Raw genomic sequence first — 21778 nt, 5'->3', positions numbered from 1 at the left:
GTTATAAAATGCTTAGAATTATGTTTAAGATCTACCTTATTCATATTTCGAGGTCAACTTTACAGACAGAAAGAGGGTATAGCAATGGGCTCACCAGTTTCTCCGATTGTAGCGAATTTATTCATGCATTCCCTAGAAACTAGTGCAATCGCAAAGAGTTTATGTCCACCAAAGTTATGGTTACGGTATGTAGACGACATTTTTATTATCAATAAACGGGATGGTATGGAAGAACTATTTAACAATGCAAATAGCATTTCTGAAAACATTAAACTAACTAAGGAATTAGAATCAGTTGACCACAAACTAGCATTTCTAGATTGTCTGGTTGAACGTCGACACAATAATAAGAAGTTAAAAATAAATGTTTACAGAAAACCAACGCATTCCGAGAGATACTTGGATTTTAATTCGGCCCATTCACAGAGCACGAAAATTAATGTGGTAAAAAATCTAATGAACAGAAGTACTAAGATTGTTACAGACAAGGAAGACCAACGAACCGAATTAAATAAAGTATTTTCTACTCTTATGGATAACAACTACCCAAAAAGGTTTTTAAAAAAGATTATTAAAAATGAAAGAAAAACTAAACTAGAAAGTATACGAAAAGAATGGAAGTACACCGTAGTCATACCTTACCGGAGTGAAACATCAGAAGAAATCAAACGGATTCTAAACAAACATGATATAAGAGTGTATTTTAGAGCAAATAACACATTAAGATCGACATTAGTGAAAGTTAAGGACAAGTTAGCAAAGGAAGAACAACAGAACATTGTGTATGAGATTCACTGTCATGACTGTAATGCTACCTATGTTGGAGAAACATCCAGGCAATTAAATGTAAGATTGAAGGAACACAAACAATGCTTGAAAAATGTTCCAAAATCCTCGGTAGATTTAAAGAAACTTGAAAATAAGTCAGCGATAGCGTTACATGCGTTAGAAACAGGACACAAGATTAATTTTGAAGGGACCAAAATACTTCAGAAAGGTTTTAACACCCATAAAGAAAGATTGACAGCAGAAGCTCTGCATATATGGGCGAACAAGAACAGCCTGAACCGAAAAGGTGGTATTCAAATGGCAACTACCTGGCAAATTTCGTTTGACAAGTAAATTTGGAACCTATCTCTTGTTTAAACCTGTTTTTAATATCACATGCATCGTTATTATTATTGAAAGAACTGAATGAGTTTCTAAACAATACAATTTATGTTTTGACATGCACATCGATCTTTCATTATCAAATTTTTTCATCCTTGAACTTGAACTTTATTTATTCCTTCATATCAATCTCTCACACATGCATACATACATACACACTCACACACATACGATTTGTTACTCAGTTAAGTATTTCCATGTAGTTGAATTCATCACATGATTTGTAGTCAACTGACTCATTTTATCCTATTTTACAAAAAAGCAACACCCAAATATGATTGGTTTAACACAGTATAATCCTGATTGTTAAAAGCTATATATTTCTTTGATAATTTTGATTTTGATTATTACCCTGAAGAAGTCCAGACAAGTTAGCTGGACGAAACGTTGGAATTAGTTAAATTTCAATCGCTAAGAATATTTCAAATATAATTTTCACATATAATGACTTCTCTATACTCGGCGCTCAATTACTGTCAAACTATTCGTTCTAATCTTGACGAATATTCGTATAAAATATAGTGAATTGCTGAAAGCCAGACATTAATAACACTGAGTGCGAGCTCAGTAATTTGGATGTTAGGTTTTGGGCTCAAAACCGAAATTTCTAGGTTCGGTTCTCGGATGCCGGATCATGGATACACACTCGAGCAGTCCTATTATAGTAGGACGAGACGTCAGTTCGCCCCTTCCAGGTTTCCAGTTGTGATCTAACCATGATCAGTTCATGATTTAAACAGTGAAAACATGTTTTGTTCTGTCTTTCGTTCAATTTGTTTATTTAATTCGCGTTTTAAAGAAATGCATAGTAAGTACTAGTTATATTGATATTGAGAGTGTGATCCGATCGGTTAAAAATATAATCTAGCCCGTGCCAGTAAGTTCAGACTATCAGGTTGGGGACCATATAGTAACCGGAATTAGTGATTAGAGGCGTTAGATGACATAATTCAAAATAAGTCTCAATGGCAACAATTTATCCATCCTTTGCCGTCACTTAGATCTTGAGTCTGGAAATTATCTTATACTTTTCTATTCTGCTAATTCATTTTTTCCTTTGTATTCAGATACACTATGTTTAATTTTTTACTATTCCGATATTATCACTACTTATACCGCCCATCTTAATGATTTCATCTCTATGTTTTAATGTGGTATGGCAACTTGAACCATTGCATCTATATGCTAGGATCTAGGTTACTTATGACTGACTAACTGACTTTATATCTTGTTTAGTCACAAAAAATAACTCTGCCAGTATTAACTTCATGCCTTTTGGTGAAGGAACAATGAACTGGACATTTAACAAGTCTCTGCTTACACTAAAGAGACATCGTAACCGTTTATGAGTTATATATATTCAATCTGTATAGAATAGTTTTTTTGAATGAAAGCTTAGAATTAGTTGCATTGACACTGATATATTCACTATTTACCTTTAGACTTTGAATCTCACCATTCTATCATATATACCTTACACTCTCTTTTCGAAGTATATTCTTAATGTTTACCTTCTCATTATAATTATTATCATACTAATCAGTCTTTTATTATTATTTTCATCTTGTCGTGTTAATAAGACTTGATAATTTCAACTAACAAACATTTGTGGCGGGCTTTGTATCCCGTGCTTCCCTTCAGATGTGGAAGCGCTCATAATCCAGCCAACCACCAGAAGAAAGATAAAAGGGGAGAGTAAGCAGCCCTGTTTGACTCCTGATTTCATTAATAACTGAATTTTCATATATAGCATATTTTGAAACCACTGTTTATCAATGTTTATTTATAACTTATGTTTCTTTTCCAAATTACCTATTACCTATTATTAGGCTTTCTGGATTGTCCCCATTCATGGGTGAAAGTCAAGGAGAAACATTGGCTAATATTATACGAGTGAAATACAATTTTGATTATACAGAATTTGCAGAAATTTCAAATGATGCAATGGATTTTATTCGGAAACTTTTAGTGAAAGACCCAAGGTAATTCATACTGACATAACGGATTGTTTAAAATATTTTTTTATCTCTTACAAAGTATACTACAATAATATGTTATTACGATAATAAACCTAGATACTTTATATCAGATCCAGGATACACGGCCCAGAATGGAGGACCAAAATGAGTATAAACTAGATAATACTTTATTCAACACAATTACAAGCAGTCACTCTCAATGAGTTCGGAGTAGAAATCAATGAAAAGAAACTTCCTTATGCCTGTTACCTCTCGTGGAGGAGTGTAAACAACCCAGCAGTGTTCGCCATCCGATTCTGTCCTGGGTTATCCTTCCCAGTTGCTATTCATCCCTTTCATGTCTTCTTCCGATCCTCGGCACAGTGTTTTCTTTGGCCTTCCACTTTTCCGTCTCTCCTCAGAATTCCAAGTAAAGGATTGCCTCGTGATGCAGTTTGGTGATTTCCGTAATATGTGTCCTATCCACTTCCAACGTCTTTTCTTAATTTCCTCTTCATCTGGAAGCTGGCTCGCTTCCTCCCACAGTAGGCTGTTGCTCATGATATCCGGCCAACGGAAATTCCGTATCCTGCGTAGACGATTGTTTATAAATACTTATACTATTTTGATAATGGTTGTGGTAGTTCTCCAAATTTCATCTCCGTAGAGTAGAATTGTCTTGATGTTCGTATTGAAGATTCTGACTTTTATATTGTTTGACAATTGTTTTGAGTTCCATATATTCTTTAACTATAGGAATGCTGCCCTTACTTTGCCGATCCTTGCCTTTATATCTGCATTGAATCCTCCTCGTTCATCGATGATGCCTCCCAAGTACGTGAAAGTCTCCATCAAATGTGATTGGTTTGGTGCCCTCCGTGTTGTATTTGAGGATCTCGCTTTTTCCTTTGTGCATGTTGAAGCCTACTGATACAGAGGCTGCTGCTACACTAGTTGTCTTCATCTGTATTTCTTCGTGTGTATGGGATAGAAGAGCTAGGTCATCTGCAGAGTCCAAGTCGTTTAACTGCATCCCAGCTGTCCAGTGTATCTCGTGCTTTCCTTCAGATGTGGAGGCTTTCATAATCCAGTCAACCACCAGAAGAGAAAGTGGGAAAGTAATCAGCCTTGTCCGACTCCGTTCCTCACCTGGAATGAGTCTTTCAGCTGTCTTCTATACACGACTTTGTAGTGTATTCATTCATGATTTTGATTTACTTCCGTGGTCAAATATACCCGTACCATCATTCTTTGTGTTCTCGTTCGATTCAGTGCTCCAGTACAAAGTATATGTCAGTCAAGCATTCCGCAGGCAAAACAAGGACAGAAATAACAATATTTTTTACAGTTAGGGAGTAAATGATCCATATATTTTAGGTAAGTGGCTAAACGAATAAATCACCGGGTTAGATTGTAGCTTCAGCTAATTCAATCCAAACATCTAAATATTATCATTAGCCTTAATATACAAACAAAATAATTGGCAGATCAGACAAATTTGAGTACATAAACTTCTACATTATAGATAAATAATATATATTTTTAGAAACAAACTGCTAACGGGACACAGATTGGATTAAAACACATTACGTGCACGATTGTGTTGGTACACGCTGGTTGGCTGTTTCCTATGTAATCAGCGCTAGTCAATACTTGGAGAACACTCTAGTATCTCATAAAGAAACTATAAATATACCAACTTTTTTCCTATTGTGAGTCTTACTTCCATCTACCCTTGTTATTTGGAATATAATTTCGTTCCTGTTCAACCGTGTTCTGATTTGGGGACTTATCGAGTGAATTGGTGTCCAAGAATACTAAGCAATAGGAATAGCTGGGTTGTAATAAGAGAGAATTAAAACACAAACACAGTTATATATCAAGAATAATGTTAAAATGGAGTTACTTGGTACTTAAAATGAGACCAATAAAACAGAATTTATACTTCTTTTCATTTTCTATAACATATAGCTAATAATTTCTATTTTCTTTCCTTTATATATATATAACATATTACTTCTGTCTTCTTTGCTTTGATTACAGAAAGCGAATGACAGCCACTGAATGTTTACAACATCAATGGTTAAAGGTAAATATTTCATAATGTATAATCCTGTCTATTTTGTAATTAGTAAACAAAAAATATATTAGTATCAGAAGGGGTTTTGTGGATATTATAGTAATTATTTAATAGTTAAGATCATGAGTCAATTGAAGACAGACCACCATGAAAAACCTGAAAGCACTGGGAGTTCGTTTCGTCCTATCGTGGGACTTCTCGGTAGTGCGCATCCACGACCCGGCCTCGTGAGATTCGAGATTTCCAGGTTTTCCATGGTGGCCTCGCTTCAACTGATCCATGTTTCCAACTATTAAAAAAATATTATTTTCGGTAGAAATATTCTACATCATAAACTGATAATTAGATGGAAACTTATTGGAAACAAAGCTTCTCTCTCATATACTTTCTTTAGATTGAACGAATCTCTACAGTTCATTTAGTCTAGTAGTAATAATTATTGAATTGTTGTACACTGATGAGGAGTTCGGTAGTACAACAAAATAGCTTCCCAATCAATTTCTGGTTTTCAATAGTTTTCTATTTATTCACTTAGTCATTTGATCATAAGTAACGTAAAAACTGGCAAATATGTGTATGTATCCAGTTCACTACATCGTATTATCAAGATAAATGTCAGAACAGTAAAACCAGTTACTATATCATTTGTATTAGAAAACATTAGGCATCAAAAATAGGATTCATGAGGAATAAATTCTTGAAATAAAAAGTATAAAACAATCTAGGATGAGACAAAGAGTAAGTGCATTTATGCTGATTTCGCGCCATGACATTTGTTATTTACACCAATCGCGCGTGACCAAACAAGGTAGTCTGCACCTACTAATAGTGGCTCAGTCCAACAATCAATAATTTCATGGACTGATGTCCTAAAGGAGATACTCACATCCTAGTATTCATGTTTACTTTAAGACTCGTACCCAGTACAATTCATTTCAAACGCTCAACAAGTTATACACTGAGCTGCTAAGTTTGGTTGGTCAATTACTTAATCAATAGACATGATGTTTCTATCATTACTAGTAATATTTCGAACGATCTCAAAACCTATCTATTCTAATGATGGTTTATAATCAGCAAGATCTATTAGCTCTAAATATAAGTTTTAAAAAAGCTGTTCACCATCGAGTTTACTCCTGAAGAGAAAACTTTTGAGATTACAAATATACATATACATTTTTTTCAAACTACGTTGTATTTCATTGAAAATCGCCATTCAATGTACACAATTCACTTTACACGGTTGTTCTCTTTGTAATTTCTTTGATCATCTTTTTAATTCTTGACATTTATTTTCTGAATTCTTTACATGTTTTTCTAATAGCAAAAGAAAAAAACACCATCACGTTCTGGAACAGTCAGTAAAAAACGTCTGAAACATTTTGTTTATCGACGTAAATGGCAAGTAAGTGATTGTGTGAAAGAACTAGCATTTTCTTCATTATTTATTTTGTGTTATGTTCAGTTTGCATGATTTATCGAATATGATATCCTGTACCATTTTGTAAATAAATATTTTACCTGTGGCACATATATTGAGATGCTATTCACGATCTTACTGGTAAATAATTTCAGTTAAGGACGTCATTGCTAAAATAGGTGGTTTATGGATATTTTCTAATTTGAAGTTAGTTTGCATTAGGGATTGAAATAAAGTAGACTGCATTGGATAGTCGTTTCATCTGAATTAGAAAATTCTCATTATTGAGTATCATGAGCCATAACATGTAGAGACCGGTTTTCAGTTAATAAGCGGCTTATAATCCCATCTCTAATCAGTGGTCCACATTTCCTAATTCTGTCTGTTTCTTACGATCAAGCAGAGGTGTTAAATAGCGTGTCATTTTACGTAGCTAAAGATAATTCCAGTCCTCTCAAGATTGTAGGTGCACCTTGCTGAAGAGTGTCAACTAGCAAGGAACTTAAGTCCTTATTGTCCTACCGGTCACCTCCAACCAACTCAATATAGTCTACGCGATATCAAGTCACTTGGAATATTAATACCATCTCAAAGCAAATTACTAGCAAACAATTATTATTTAACTGAGCGGTTTGTGAAGATCAACTCAGTTATAAGACGCTTTCCATCACTGACATATATCGGCGAAAAAACTACAGAAACTATGTGACTGTACCTGAGGTCGTGAGTAAACCGTACTCAGGAGTAGCAACACAATAATGAAACAACTGCAAAATACTTTCCGATGTTGTATAGCTTTTCAGCTATGAAAGCACTTAGACTTGTATTTTAGGATTGGTTAACAACTAACAACACCAAATACATACGGTAACTTCGAAACTTTGATGTCAGTCGTATACAAAAAGCTCAACCTCATAACCAGTCTTAGGAAAAACAATGAGATTGTAATAATAGATAAACAGTGGCTAACAGTGGAATCTAGGACGCGCGTTTCGTCCCGTTTGGGACTCGTCAGACGAACCCACCACATCCCAAATTTGAATGTCACTGAGGGAATTGAACCCATTACCTTGCTGTTCAAACGCCATCGCGTTATTCACTAGGCTACTAAGTGCAGAGACTGATCAATTATAGTCCTAAACATCAATGGGAAGACCCAAACTATCAATATATTTGAATCAAAATTACCAATGGAATTGGTTTGAAATCTAGAATTACTAAAAGATTTTTTAATGTTTTCCTAATTCATGTTATCAGCTACTGTCCTGTTTATCAAACAGAGCTTTCGTATGACAGTTTGATTTTTTTGTATTTATTCTCTTTTTAGAAAGCAGTAAATGCGATTATAGCATTACAGCGTATGGGTGTTGTACTACAACACTCGCCTATAATGCATTCAAGACATCCAAGTCTGTCTATACATGGCATAAATAGATCATTTGAAAATGAAACTAAACGACCTAAACTTCCACAAGTCACCGGACATAAATTATTATCAAGTAGCCCAACACCACCCCCAACAGTTAGTAAAGAAAGTTCACCAAAATTAATGAAGAAACCTTCAGGTATATTTAGAAAAACCAGTTTCTTTGGTAAAACACGAAAAGATGACACCACTACTAATAGTACTAGTAATAATGGAACTAAAACTAAAAACAAAGCTAATGAAAACTTATCAGATCCGTCAACATCGCATAAAAATAAATTAGACCTATCACTTAAATTGAAACGTAAAGAGAGTGGTAAAGGTTTTGTTTTGCAACGGCATAAAAATAGTCAACAGTCAATATCATCAGATAGTCCGTCAATTATACCTAAAATTAGTATAACAAGTGAACCAAATTCCAGATCCTCAAGTAAATCGGAAACAGTTGTAACCATCCCCAAACAACAAAAGGACACTTCTACTTCGTCATCATCTATATTTAAAATTCAGAAAAAAAATAGTGCATCAAAAATAATACAATCAAATGTGAAACAATCAAATCCTTTCATTGTAAAAGATAAAAAATCCTCCACATCAACATCACCGTTACCACCAATCTCAACCTTTAATCCTCCACTAACAAAATCAATAGAGAATACAACCAATGAAAAAGAGAAATTATCAATTGGTAAAACAAAAACAACATTGAACACAACTGATACTACTAACAATCTTATTAGTAGTCATAGTAAAACAACAGACACAACAACTGTTAATACACATCATAATTTTCATAAAGTTCCAACAAAATCAAAAAATCCAACATCCATTACAAAATCAGATATTGCTCTAAAAATTAATTTCTTTTCAAATTTATCTAAAGAAGGAAAAGTTAAGTGATCATTGTACAGTGATTCTATTCTCTACTTTTGCATGTTTCATTCATCTATTTGTAAATTCTTCTTCTTCGGGGTTTTATGAAATATATTGTTGTGTTGTTCTTTTCATTTCATCTCCATTTGTCCATGTTTTGTATGTATGTGTGTGTGTAAGTAAGTAGTTAGGTAGGTAACAAGAGTTCAAATTTACTTACTTCAATAAAGGAATTATTTCATATTTCAATAATTAAAGCATACAAAATAGGTTTTGTTATAAAAAGGCATGATATACTTAATAATAAACAAATAAAAAAAATAAAACAAAATAAAAAATTTTTTTTCTACATATCAATTTAATCATCCTAAATGATTGATATTTATAATTTAAAAAACCTGTTCCTTTTTTTTGGTTTTGTTTTATTTTGTTGTCAAGGTGTTCATTATCTAATGAAAATTATATAATTATTCACTAATAATATCACATATATTAACTTCTCATGTTCATAGTTACTAAGATAATAATATTGTACCTTCATAGATTTTCTCAATAAGGATCAGTTTGTTTGTTTGTTTTTGAAATGAAATAAATCTAAAAAATATTATAATCATACGGTTTCTTTGTTTTAATCTGTACAAAAGTTCATTATTCAAATGAATGTCGAAAACAAACAAAACAATCATTCTTCTGTTATTGTTTTATCTTTTATTAAAGTATAAAACAATAAAGATTACATCATCAATAAGTTAATAAACATCATGTTCCTTTTTTTGGTTTTGGTTATCTATAACTTACTATTTCATTATTTTTCATCTATTTCATTTTATCTATATAAAAAGAACTATTATTTGAAATAAAATAAAAAATGACAACTTAATTAAGTCTGATTGGTTTTGGAAACAAGTTCTATTTTGAGAGAGTTTATTGTCATTTATCAAGGGATTTGATTTGAAGAATGTTAATTTTGAAGTGGTTACGAGTTTACTTAGCCTGCGAATGAAACAAAGATTTGTGGTCAAAAAAACTAATAAACTAGCTATTCTATTGCGTCCCAGCCCTGCTAATTAGAGAGAGAAGTCGAAATCTGAACGGGGAATTATATTCTGCAAAAAGCCAGAAGAACGAACGACAAAAACAGACACAAATCAAAACGTATATATACAGCACAAAACCGTCCTTGGAAAGGGTTATAAAATAGCATACTAAAAGACACAACGGACCAATAGCGTTTAAGATCCTCCCAAGTGGGAAATACATGAAAGTGAATGCTATAACTTGTGACCTGTGTTCCCTGTTAATGTATAACTTAACGATACCGCCAATTAGAGAGCAGTGATTTATCGATTGGATCAATGACGCGTAAACTTGTATGAGCAGTCTAGAGTCCTTATTGACCCTGTTTCGTGCCTAGCCCAGCCATTTAAGTCCAGAACACCAATTTCAGCCTCTACAATATGAATCATTTATTTCAAATATACTCGGTTTATATATCAACCAGACAGACCACATCGTACCAATAAAATAGGAAACAACATTTATACGAGATTTGGCCAAAGGTGGCTGTGAATGAGGGAGGTAGTAATTAACAGACAGGGCATAATTCAAGAGTAGTAAATCGTATAATAATAGTCTATGGGTCAAAACAAAGCTCATAATAAGAGGGACATCAATATGAATAGTTTAGTCATTTAACAATTATACGATAAAAATATACACATAGTATTGGTCCACAAATGCATCCCATTATGGATTCATTATGCTTATCGGGACATAACAGTGAAAAGAGCGCTTTTGGCGCGAAAAGGGATTAAAATTTTCAAAATAAAATTACAAAACTAGGTCCTTTTTCAAGTGAGTTCTGGGGACCTAACGGCTCCAAAAAAGAAATATGATCTAAACAATAATACTAGTTTCTTTGCTGATCTTTCAACTATGTTATCTCACTCACACATTACTATGTAGCTAGTATATATTGATATAATAATCCCATCCCTTTTGTAACTGGTTTCTGATGTACACTGTATATATTTGTAGTCGTGAATAGCCCACTAAAATGAACAATTTTTTAGCCATTCAACAGTGATACTAACCATACCAAGCTGAAGGTGTTTAGTTAAGTATCACTTCTTTTTATTTATTTGAACATAAATATTGGTACAAAGGAGCACCGAATTCATATGCGCCACATAAGTCACTCGATTTGTTTGTGGGCTATGACACTGCCCGGGTACTAAACCGAAGCAGATGGTTTTCTTAGAGGGCCATATCCTGAGCCTCTGGCCTAAAGGTCTGACCCACAAGGCAATGGAGCAACGTCAGGAGATGCCATCCCATGATAGCCGGTGATCAACAGTAGGTTCATACACCATTTGTTCCACCAGGTCTCTGGAGCTCATGTGCACCACTGGTTCGGAATCAGAGTTTTTCAAATTTCCTAGGTGGACCCCCCATACTCATCAACCCAGTCAAAGAGCCGGACATTCGCTCTTCGTCCTCTCAATTCCTTAAACAACACGCCTGCTGTGAAAAGGCAGTGGGTAGGACTTTCCTCGCAGTGGCTGTAAACGCATGGCCATGTGAGAGCATTTCGAGAGGGAGAGCGGACTCTCCCACCTTCGGTCGTACCAGGGCATTTAAGGGTTAGGTATCACTATCAGATTATAGTACGATCTGACATGAAACACATATCCTATGATAAATAGCTGGTTTGGAAGTCCCATATTTACCGGACTTCGCACACAATCAAAAATAACCTACCTAACAACCATTATCACATTACCCCTTGTCTGCTTGTAAGTCAATTCGTTAGAAGATATATGGGTGCCAGTATTATCTGACGTCGTATATAGAGTATTTTTTCACGTACGTATGTGGTATTTAAACATTTTTTCAATAACCTGGCCCATTCGGAGTCGTGGAAACCTAAAACTTCATTAAATAAATTACGTTCAGTTCAGTTGCAATATATTTGTATATACCATAAGTGTTTTAAATACTAAGCTATCGTTAGATATTGAAAGTCGAGTCATCACCTCAATCAATTACAGAGATAACTTTAAGAGACTATCACTCAACCAAAAAAGTGTTTAGTTACAAAGCGATTTAGAATAAAGTAATGAAACTTAGGTAAATAAACAATTTTAACATGATTGGTGGACGAAAAAAAGTTAAGGTTAGGCATTAGGAGCCCTGGTAGATACAGGATTTGAGGTTAGAATTTTTAGGGTTAGTATATGTATATAGAGTAAGTGAATAATTTTCAGTCACAAAAACACCCTTGACCATGCCCTGAATCACATGAAGTACGTCCAGAAACAATCTGTATTAGATACAGGTATTTCTTGTGATTTAGCCAACGCAATATGTTACATTCTCTGTGTGGTTGGAACAAAGATAATTTTTACAATTTTAACCATTCTAGGAACTAATTATCAGCAACTTTTCCTTATTTTTCAATAAGATACCTGCTATACTTCAATAAGGCTTGAATCTTGCACGAAATTCGATAAACGACATCTTTAATATGACCAGTTCCCTGAAGGTCGTCACTATAACATAGTTTTGTCGACTATTTATCAAAATAGATACATTGTAATCAGTATACACACATCCAGGCATGATAATAGTACATCTCAGTTCATGTGGATAAAGCACAAGAACAGAATGATTACAAAGTATGCTTTACGGTATAAATCTAATCTTTTCCATTTGTAATTCTTTGAACTTCACACTCATTATCAATGTTAGCTTTATGCTCTAAAACGACAACAAAACCATAAAAAAGGAAACAGTTAGATTACTATAATACATAATATACAGATATGCAGTAATACAATATCAGCATGTTATTTTGATCCTCTGGTTATCAGCTTCTTTGCAATTGAACTAAGCGGGGCAACATGAAAATCTTCGGGCCTGAAAGAATTTTTCGAAAGAAAATATCACTCAGAGAATATATGTAAGTAACATGGAATAGCATTACTGTATACATATACTACACTTTAGATTTCGCATTAATGTAATAGTAATTTAATGACGAAGAATTGTGAGTAATACCAATCGTTATAGTTAAATTAAGATTACATCAGATAACTGACAATGAATTTAAATATTTATTCATGAAATTATTTTAATAAACGGGGTCTGTGAAGATTGTTAAATTTTATCTTTTACATCACGGAGTGATCTTAGTTAGGAAGCATTGGAGTTTTTCCGAACTGGTATGGAACTACTTATCAGTGTGCATAAATGAAGCCACTGGGAATCTAACCCAGGACCTACAGGTTTCGAGGTGACCAACTTTTAGACCACTGAGTCAGGTTTACATTCTTAGCTTCAATGAATCCACGATATCGTATGACAATTTTCTAATGTCTTACATCCGACATAAATAAAATCCACTAGTCAACCGTCGATATTAGTTGCTAGTGAGTATATGGTTATTCCAATAGATTTACAAATATGAATATGGATTTTACAAACTAAACCAATGCGTCTTAGTAGACAAATAAACATTTATGTATTAAGTTTTACGTCGAACTTTTGTACATGAGGGGAGGGGGTGGAGACACTACTTGAGTGATGTAAAACTTTGACCCAAGTCATTATTTTAATCATTGGGTCAAAGTGAACTGACAATCATTGAATGAAGACCAGAGAAAACACAAAAAGACACCTGAAATATTGATATAAAGCTTATTGCGAAGACAACCAGTAAGTTTCATCGGTACAAAAGTTAATAGACTGTGTTGCTCATGTAAAATCACTATGTACGCCAATGCGTTACATCAACTGAAGTATGTTGGAAAAGTGTTAATGATAAATTCAATTGATGTTTTCTTCCGTGTCAGCTTCTGAGCTCATGTCAATTTGTCTACTTATACAATTTTTGTCAACTAATTTTCAGTGAAAAAATAAACATGTACTAATTTAATAGACTTAAAGATGTTTTTCAAATGTAGAGTGAATAATCTTCTTAATTAACAATTTCCGAAAATAACCAATATTTTATTTTCAATCAATTTGAACTACGTTAACTTCAGAGCCTTTTCAAACAGATTCATAAGTACCAGACATTTGCATGGTTTTCTGAACTACTTACATTTAAAAACAATTGATTTTATAGGGTTTGACCCAAAACAAGCAAATAAAATAGCAACCGACATAAAATACAATTCTATAGGCGACTAACCAATCAAAAAGTTTAGGAAATTCATTAAGTTCTTCAGCAGAGTATTCATCAAGACGTTTTGGTACTTTCATAACTTGTGGTATTACTCCTGAAATATTTGCAATAATGTCCTTGGGAATAGTCTAAATTCAGTAACTAATTTTCAATTACTAATCAATACTTCAATATTATCAGGGTATATATGAAGACGAGATAATTGATATTTACGGGATTCATTATTTCGTAAGACGGCTTTAATTTCTAAACGAATAACCTGAGACGATAAAAAAAAACAAGGAATTCATAAAAATAAGTAAATAGAAATCTCAACTTAACGTAAACTAGATAGGGCTTACTATTTTAATGAGTAGTTGGTTAACATTAAATTTAATAAAATGACTTTTCAAGTAAAAATAGAACAGTGACTGGTGAGGTGGTGGCTCAGTGGCTAATATGTTAGAATTTCAGACATTCGGTCCCAGGTAGTAATCAAATGGTAGAACTAGCCCTCAATACCTAAAAAAATGATTGAAGCCAATTAAACGAATGTTTCTGATAAGTATTATAATAATAGTACCAATTAGCGGGAAATAAATAGGTGTCTAATTGTTTGTCTGAATAAGTACTGAGTGAAGATTTGTAGACTAAACTATGAGTCATACTTTCCGTCAGGAACAACGGCGTTAATTAACAGAGTGATCAAGATAAAAGGTTTCGACAAACGGATTCGAGATTAATCTTAATAGAGATGTTAGTGTGACTAATTAGGTTCTTAAAAATTTGATATTTTTATAGTTTTTAGAAGACGTAAGCCCAACCAATCACCTTAAGAAAGAAGGCCAGCAAAGGTCAATACACAAAATATCTAAGTTTTACCGATAATACAAGTAATAATAGTAACAACAGAATAGTGTCAACGTTTAATTGCAACTAAATACAAAACGATAACAACTTTGATGAGGTCCGAACTAGTATATGTAATTCTAAAGATCCCACTTTATACCAAGACCTCGTTGATCGCTTAAGATAGCATAATCTAAAGTATCAAATTACGTAGGTAGTAGGAATTCCATGTGGAGATGATGTATAGTAATTAGTATGATTCAGGATTTTGCTACGACACTTTATTGTTACGTTTGGTATGTACTTTTAATAACAAGTATACGTATACGAAGATCGCGAAGGATTGGACCTTAAACGTTCCAAACTTTGAGAAATATTGTTCATAAACCAAGATTGATAAACAGCATTTGCTCGTCTATTAGCAGTACAATTACAAAGTCTCTAACATAACATCAATAAACAGAAACTGAGTTACCACAACTATTAATTAAAATACTTCAACATCACATTTAAAAGCACTAGGAACCCAACTGGCGAAAACCTTATAATTTGTACACATTATTTCTCTACTACTATTACTATGCGTATATTATCTAACCTGCAATTAGTTGCTTCACTTATCACGTATTGTGTTTCTAGATCCAAGGGTTATGAAGTCTTTAATTTCCATACTCAACTACATCCAAATGTATCACATACATATATAGGAGAAAACTCCAGGATGCTTTTATTGATTCTGATACTAAGAACAGAAATGAGCGTCACAATAAAAAACAAACAAATAACCCATGGTTTTCAGTGTTTAAAAGACTTATTTTAGTATTAAAAAATACCTGTGATGTGAAGGCATTTCAAACTTTATATTTTATAAGAGATAACTTGGAATAATTAAGGAAGATTCCAGGGTTGAAGGCTTGACGTAGTGTTCAAACTGATTATCGGAAATGCATGTAGTAGTCTAGTTAACGTCTTGGTGATGCGTGAACATCTACTTAAGAGCAAGTAGTTATACGGCTACTGTGGTATTTCAGGCTTAGAAAGTAGTAATTTAGACGACTTTCACTTCATAATACTGGCACTAGTAGATACTAATAAAATTTCACAGTAATGTGGCCGGATGGAACATTTAGAAGTCAAAGGATGTCATCAATAGTCCAGTCTGATGCCAGATATAAGAATCTGATAGGTAACTGCTGTTTTGATAGGCCAATTAGTATAATCGTTAAAGTACTGAAAGAGCCTAGCATATGTAGTAAAGCAATCTTTGATCAATGAATATGACTTTAGAAAAGATCGCTTCTGTTTAATTAGTATTACTGCAAGAGGTTGCTCAATAACTAAGGGTAGGAATGCATTTCTGCATGTAGTATATATATATATATATATATATATATATATATATATATATATATATAAGTAGACCGATTGATTGCTTGATAGTGTTAAACTTATAATAAAGATGTAAAAATTATGAGCTGTCAGACTGAAGTGATAGAGGATAAAATGAAAATAAGTAGCATGTTGTCCTCGTGGAAACTAGTGTTAAGTGAAGTGACTTAAGATATTAACTGGGACCATTTTCTTTTTCCAATTCACTGAGTAGTGTAAATCACTTAAGATACCTGACAGTGATGTAAAAGTACGAAAAATGATGCGTATTAATAACAAATCTAAGTCGAAGGCTGATAGGGTGGTCTAACATACAATAACTAGTGGGGTAATGTTGATTAGCAGAGAGGCGTGGTGTAAATCACCATGACTCACACCATTTCATAGTTAATGAGGAGTTTCTATCAAGAATTGTATATTAGAAGCCGAAAGCCACTGTAAGTTATAAACCCAACTGAGAAGTGAAATATCCCGAGTCAGTTAATTGATGTACCTATTTTGTCATTGACAAATAAGTATAATGATTAAACTCAGCAAGGTCGATAAGTAATAGAATGAATAACTTTACAAAACTACTGACAGACTAAACACTGTCATTTAGTATGCATGAATTAAAACTACTTGTGAGTTCACAATTATCTACCTACCTCAGTAGGATCACGCCTGTGAACTTCCTCCATTGTTTCTTCAACACGATTCACAGGGAACCTATAGTAAAAATTTCGCATCAAAAAGTCCAAACCTTGTATGTGTAGTGTATAAGAACCGTTTCCAATATCGACTATTATCTTTTGCAGCAATGTGTCTAGAATTGATCACAACAACATGACTCCCAAAGTCGGCTAGAAATAAAGACACAATATTAACGTACCACTAGGGTCATAGTATCGGATATTCTTTCCCGTCAAATACTTCGCAATTCTTTCGGCCGAGAGCATAGGGCACTGCATGAAAGAGTCATAAATGAGCCATTCTCTAGCAAACGCCCTCCATTGCTAAGGTTTATGACTTAGGAAAATAGAATACGTACTAAAACCCTCCAATGTGACATTAGCTACTAAAATAGCGCAGGAATTGATTTTTTACACACTGTCAATCGTCCGAATGGTTCAATTGGTTCTGGACGGAATCGAAGAAGCTTTCGTCTAACGGGCTTCCGTATCTAGTAGAGGTGGATCACTGATGCCTGCAGGTGAGAAATTAGGTAGTCCTTAAGAATATGTCAAGGTTTATCTTGGAGGACTACTGGGAAGTTGCTTGGACTAGCTCAGTCTGCAGCGAATTATAGTATTTGACTACTCTTAAGGAGTAGAAAACCTGCTTCCAGCTCGTTCTGCTGTGTCTTGTCCCCAGTTTCTGGGTGTGAACCCCAATTTTTTTCATTGGGACTAAGCTTAAGTTTGTGCTTAAGGGGATGCCCAGGAGTATATGAAATGCTGTAAGTCATTAGGTCACCCTGTAGCGGTAAATAAATCCCCAAAATAAATAGCCCTGTAAGTTTTCGACATTGGATGCTGACCATATGTTTTAGTGGACTCATCTAGCTGAGGGCACTCGGTCAGGCATCCGCACCAGATCACGTGTGGTAACGCCGTGCTCAACATCAACCGCAATCGCTAGCCAGATTAGATCAGAGAATTCCGATATTTTGGTTATCGCCAAATACACTCTTCCGATCTCCTCGACTCTGTCTTTTGATTTCTCTCGGTGGGTACAAATCATATTAGGTGTTACTGGTAGAAGCGTTGTCAAACACTGAATACCTATGTCATTCCTCATTGGTGAGACCGACGTGATCTGGTACACCTAATTGCAACTGTGAGTCTGTTCCTTTTTGGGATTTTTTATATATCATTGCCTTATTTTTTATTTTTTTAAACATTGTCATTTTTTTCTTGGATATATATATATTTTCCCCTCGTTCATTATTATGACCGAACGGACCCCCAAGGTATTTAAGATTAAGACCATGTCCCCACCCTCGTCCCAACTCATGCCCTTCTGGCCTGACAATATCGAAGCCTGTTTCTGCTACTCAGAAGCTGACTTCCACGAGCACGGCGTGAACGACACACGTGCACAATTCCTTGCAGTAGTCAAGGCACTACCGCGCGAATTCAACAGGTACGTAACACCTAGTATGTTTACTAGTGATGTTTCTGAACCTTACGAAACCTTAAAATGTTCGATTTTTAAACAAGGAGACCTAACCGATCGAAAAAGGTTAGACCAACTCCTTAATAACATAGACCTGCAGCACGGTTCTGCGACGGACATGTTGCAAAGAATGATAGAGGTTATAGGCCCAAGAACTTTCGACGAAGGTCTATTCAAACAACCCTTCTTGTCTAAACTTCCCCAACAGGTGCAAGCAGTTCTGGTCTCGTTCCAGAACAACGGCTTAGACGAGCTAGCTGCATCTGCCGACTGCATTCTAAAAATTACGAAACCTTCTACTACCGAGGTATTTTCAGTCAAAGAAAAGCCTCACACGACTCAGAATGATATAACCGACTTATGTCACACACTCACGCGTTATCTTAGTCTTCGTACCGACCGTAAGAGATCGCGCACACCACGTAGAAGCATTTCTCGTAAGCGATCTGTCTCTAGACCACGAGAGACAGATAACCCCGACTGGTGCTGGTATCATAACCAGTATGGAAAGTCTTCCAGAAATTGCAGAAAACCCTGCAATTTCCCCAACACGAAACCGACTGACTCGAAAAACAACTCGGGAAACTTCCAAGCCGGCACGCGTTAACGGCAACCGTAGCCGGCGAACATAGCCGTCTGTTGTACGTCACAGATGTAACAACGAGAGTTCGCTACCTCGTCGACACTGGAGCAGAAGTCAGCGTTCTCCCAGCGAATTCCAACGATTGACTTCACGAATCGACCCTAAACTTACAGGCGGCAAACGGAAAACTGATCGCTACGTATGGCAAAAGGTACGTTTACCTTAACGTGGGTTTACGCAAACCCATCCACTGGATTTTCGTTGTTGCAGATGTATCTATGCCAATCATTGGTATGGACCTTCTACAACACCATAATCTAATCATCGATACGCGCAAACGAAGGCTAGTAGACGGAAACACTAATTTGTCCGTTTGCGTAACTTCCTTTCCTGGTTGCAAATTATCCCCAGTCACAATTAAGCATATGATAGACCCACTCTATCAGCCACTTCTCGATAAGTATCCTGGGATACAACAAACGCAACCGAAACTACCGTGTGTAACCAGCAACGTTACACATCACATCACGACTACAGGACCACCTGTATTTTCTAAAGCACGACGACTAGCTCCCGAAAAGCTAAGGTTAGCGAAAAACGAGTTCGACCATATGATAGACTTAGGAATCATACGACCATCAAGTAGCACATATGCATCTCCGTTGCACATGGTCCCTAAAAAGGACAGCAACGATTGGCGTCCAACTGGTGACTATCGGCGATTGAACGCGAAAACCATTCCCGATCGTTACCCGTTGCCTCACATTCACGATTTAACAGCTACCTTAAAAAGTACAACTGTCTTTTCGAAAATCGACTTGGTTAAAGCGTATAACCAAATCCCTATGGCTACTGACGACATACCGAAAACAGCTATCATTACTCCCTTCGGACTCTATGACTTTTTGCGAATGCCTTTCGGTCTAAGAAATGCTGCTCAAACATTCCAAAGATTCATAGACGACGTTTTTCGAGGTCTCAACTTCGTACATGCGTATGTTGACGACTGCCTAATCGCAAATCCGGACAGAGAAACACATCTCAAGCATCTGGATCTTGTTTTCGAACGACTACAAAACATGGCATTACTGTAAACGTTCAGAAATGCCAAATTGGAACCGACTCATTAGACTTTCTGGGACACACTATCGATGCTCAAGGTATCCGACCCCTTAGAACCAAAGTGGCGGCCATTCTGGATTACCCAGAACCGACCACCGTCAAGCAATTACGCACGTTTAACGGCCTCGTAAGTTTCTGTAGACTTTTCGCACCGAAATGCGCATTACTCATGAAACCGCTAACCGACCAACTTCGTGGAAATGCGAAATCCATTAATTTGGACGACACCGCACGAAAAGCATTCTCCACAGTTAAGGAACTGATCGCTAAAGCAACAATGCTCGCACATCAGGACACCGAAGCACCCATTAGTGTCGCAGTGGACGCATCCGACGCAGCAATCGGAGGAGTCTTACAACAATGGGTTAACAACTCCTGGCAACCCTTGGCATTTTTCTCTAGAAGGTTGCTAGACACCGAATCAAGGTACAGCACATTCGGTAGGGAACTCCTAGCTATGTATTGTGCTGTACGGCATTTCCAACACTATGTCGAAGGCCGTGAATTCACTCCTTTCACGGACCACAAACCGCTCACTTTCTCGTTAAGCTCTCCTTCTGACAAGTACTCTCCCCGTGAGTCTCGACAACTGGACTACATTTCGCAGTTTACTTCAGACATGCAACACATCTCTGGAGTAAACAATGTAGTTGCAGACGCCTTATCTCGCATAACTTCCTTGAACAGTTTCCGAGGAATCGACCTTCTTAAACTCGCCGAGCTTCAAAAAGAAGACAGTGATCTTCAGCACGAGTTATCGTCCACAACCCTCAAGTTACGTATCAAACAGATGGGAACAGGTAAGGAAACCTTACTGTGTGACACATCTACAGGTAGGGATCGCCCAATCGTGCCGAAACGTTATCGACGCAACGTCTTCAATACGTTGCACAAACTTTCTCATCCAGGTGTCCGTGCAACAAGCTTATAACAGAACGGTTTTGCTGGCCTGGCATGAATAAAGACGTGAAGGAGTGGGCACGCCTCCGTGTAAGCTGCCAAAAATCTAAGGTTATCAGATACAATAAATGTCCCTTAGGCTCATTTAAAACTCCCGATGCTCGTTTCGACCATGTTCATCTGGATTTGGTAGGAACTTTACCAGATTCAAATGGATACTCTTACCTCTTAACTTGCGTAGACCGTTTCACTCGATGGCCAGAAGCAGTACCTACCAAGGACATCCCCGCTGAAACAGTGGCCCGCACCTTCGTCGAACGATGGGTAGCAAACTTCGGCTGCCCTTCAACCATCACTACAGACCGCGGACGTCAGTTTGAATCTGAACTTTTCCGTTGTCTGACCACACTTTTAAGGACCACTCACCTCCGAACGACTGCCTACCACCCACAAGCAAACGGGTTTGTAGAACGTTTTCACCGACAACTAAAGGCTTCACTATCAGCTGCAAACGTTTCACAGTGGACCAACGCTCTTCCACTCGTCTTACTAGGTATCCGCAATGCAGTGAAAGCTGACATTGGATACACTGCGGCTCAACTCGTTTATGGAACGACACTTTGACTTCCAGGAGAATTCGTGGATCCCTCGTCCTCTTCAATGCACATGGATCTAACCTCCTAC

At 35.9% G+C, this 21778-nt stretch overlaps 2 protein-coding genes across 3 annotated transcripts in view; one reads left to right on the top strand and one right to left on the bottom strand.

Annotated features, from left to right (window-relative positions):
• Positions 1-9798, top strand: part of MYLK3 (putative myosin light chain kinase 3) — a 58844-nt gene extending 49046 nt beyond the window's left edge. The window contains exons 6-9 of the mRNA XM_051218952.1: positions 3000-3152; positions 5172-5217; positions 6533-6613; positions 7956-9798. Coding sequence (XP_051068918.1) covers positions 3000-3152; positions 5172-5217; positions 6533-6613; positions 7956-8954 — 1279 coding nt within the window. The 3' untranslated portion in view covers positions 8955-9798. The remainder of the gene's footprint in view (positions 1-2999; positions 3153-5171; positions 5218-6532; positions 6614-7955) is intronic.
• A 1075-nt stretch (positions 9799-10873) lies between these two features.
• On the bottom strand, positions 10874-17685 carry MRPL13_1 (54S ribosomal protein L13). 2 transcript variants are annotated; one of them, XM_035733332.2, is made up of 8 exons: positions 17363-17685; positions 17204-17327; positions 17075-17174; positions 16980-17040; positions 14282-14374; positions 14122-14243; positions 12731-12845; positions 10874-12686 (listed from the first exon to the last, which is right to left on the bottom strand). In XM_035733332.2, the coding sequence occupies exons 1-7, from the start codon at positions 17381-17383 to the stop codon at positions 12776-12778; spliced, it is 591 nt and encodes a 196-aa protein (XP_035587257.2). In that variant the 5' UTR covers positions 17384-17685; the 3' UTR covers positions 10874-12686; positions 12731-12775. The 2 variants fall into 2 exon arrangements, with proteins under 2 accessions (XP_035587257.2, XP_051068917.1); XM_051212987.1 differs by having other exon boundaries at positions 10874-12845; positions 17075-17415.
• Between the last annotated feature and the right edge of the window lie 4093 nt (positions 17686-21778).

The sequence above is a fragment of the Schistosoma haematobium genome, chromosome 3 (assembly GCF_000699445.3).
Source record: "Schistosoma haematobium chromosome 3, whole genome shotgun sequence".
Taxonomy (NCBI): domain Eukaryota; kingdom Metazoa; phylum Platyhelminthes; class Trematoda; order Strigeidida; family Schistosomatidae; genus Schistosoma; species Schistosoma haematobium.
Note: the sequence above shows the minus strand (reverse complement) of the source record. Positions and strands in the feature narration are given on the sequence as shown.

Bases quoted from the DNA above. Each gene is read 5' to 3' on its own strand.
- MRPL13_1 (XM_035733332.2), bottom strand. From the start codon at position 17,383: ATGTCACATTGGAGGGTTTTA. The intron at 14,375-16,979 runs GTAGGTAGATAA...TTATCGTCTCAG, and splicing joins ACAGGCGTGATCCTACTGAG to GTTATTCGTTTAGAAATTAA. The intron at 12,846-14,121 runs GTTAGTCGCCTA...AAATTCTTTCAG, and splicing joins TTTCCTAAACTTTTTGATTG to GCCCGAAGATTTTCATGTTG.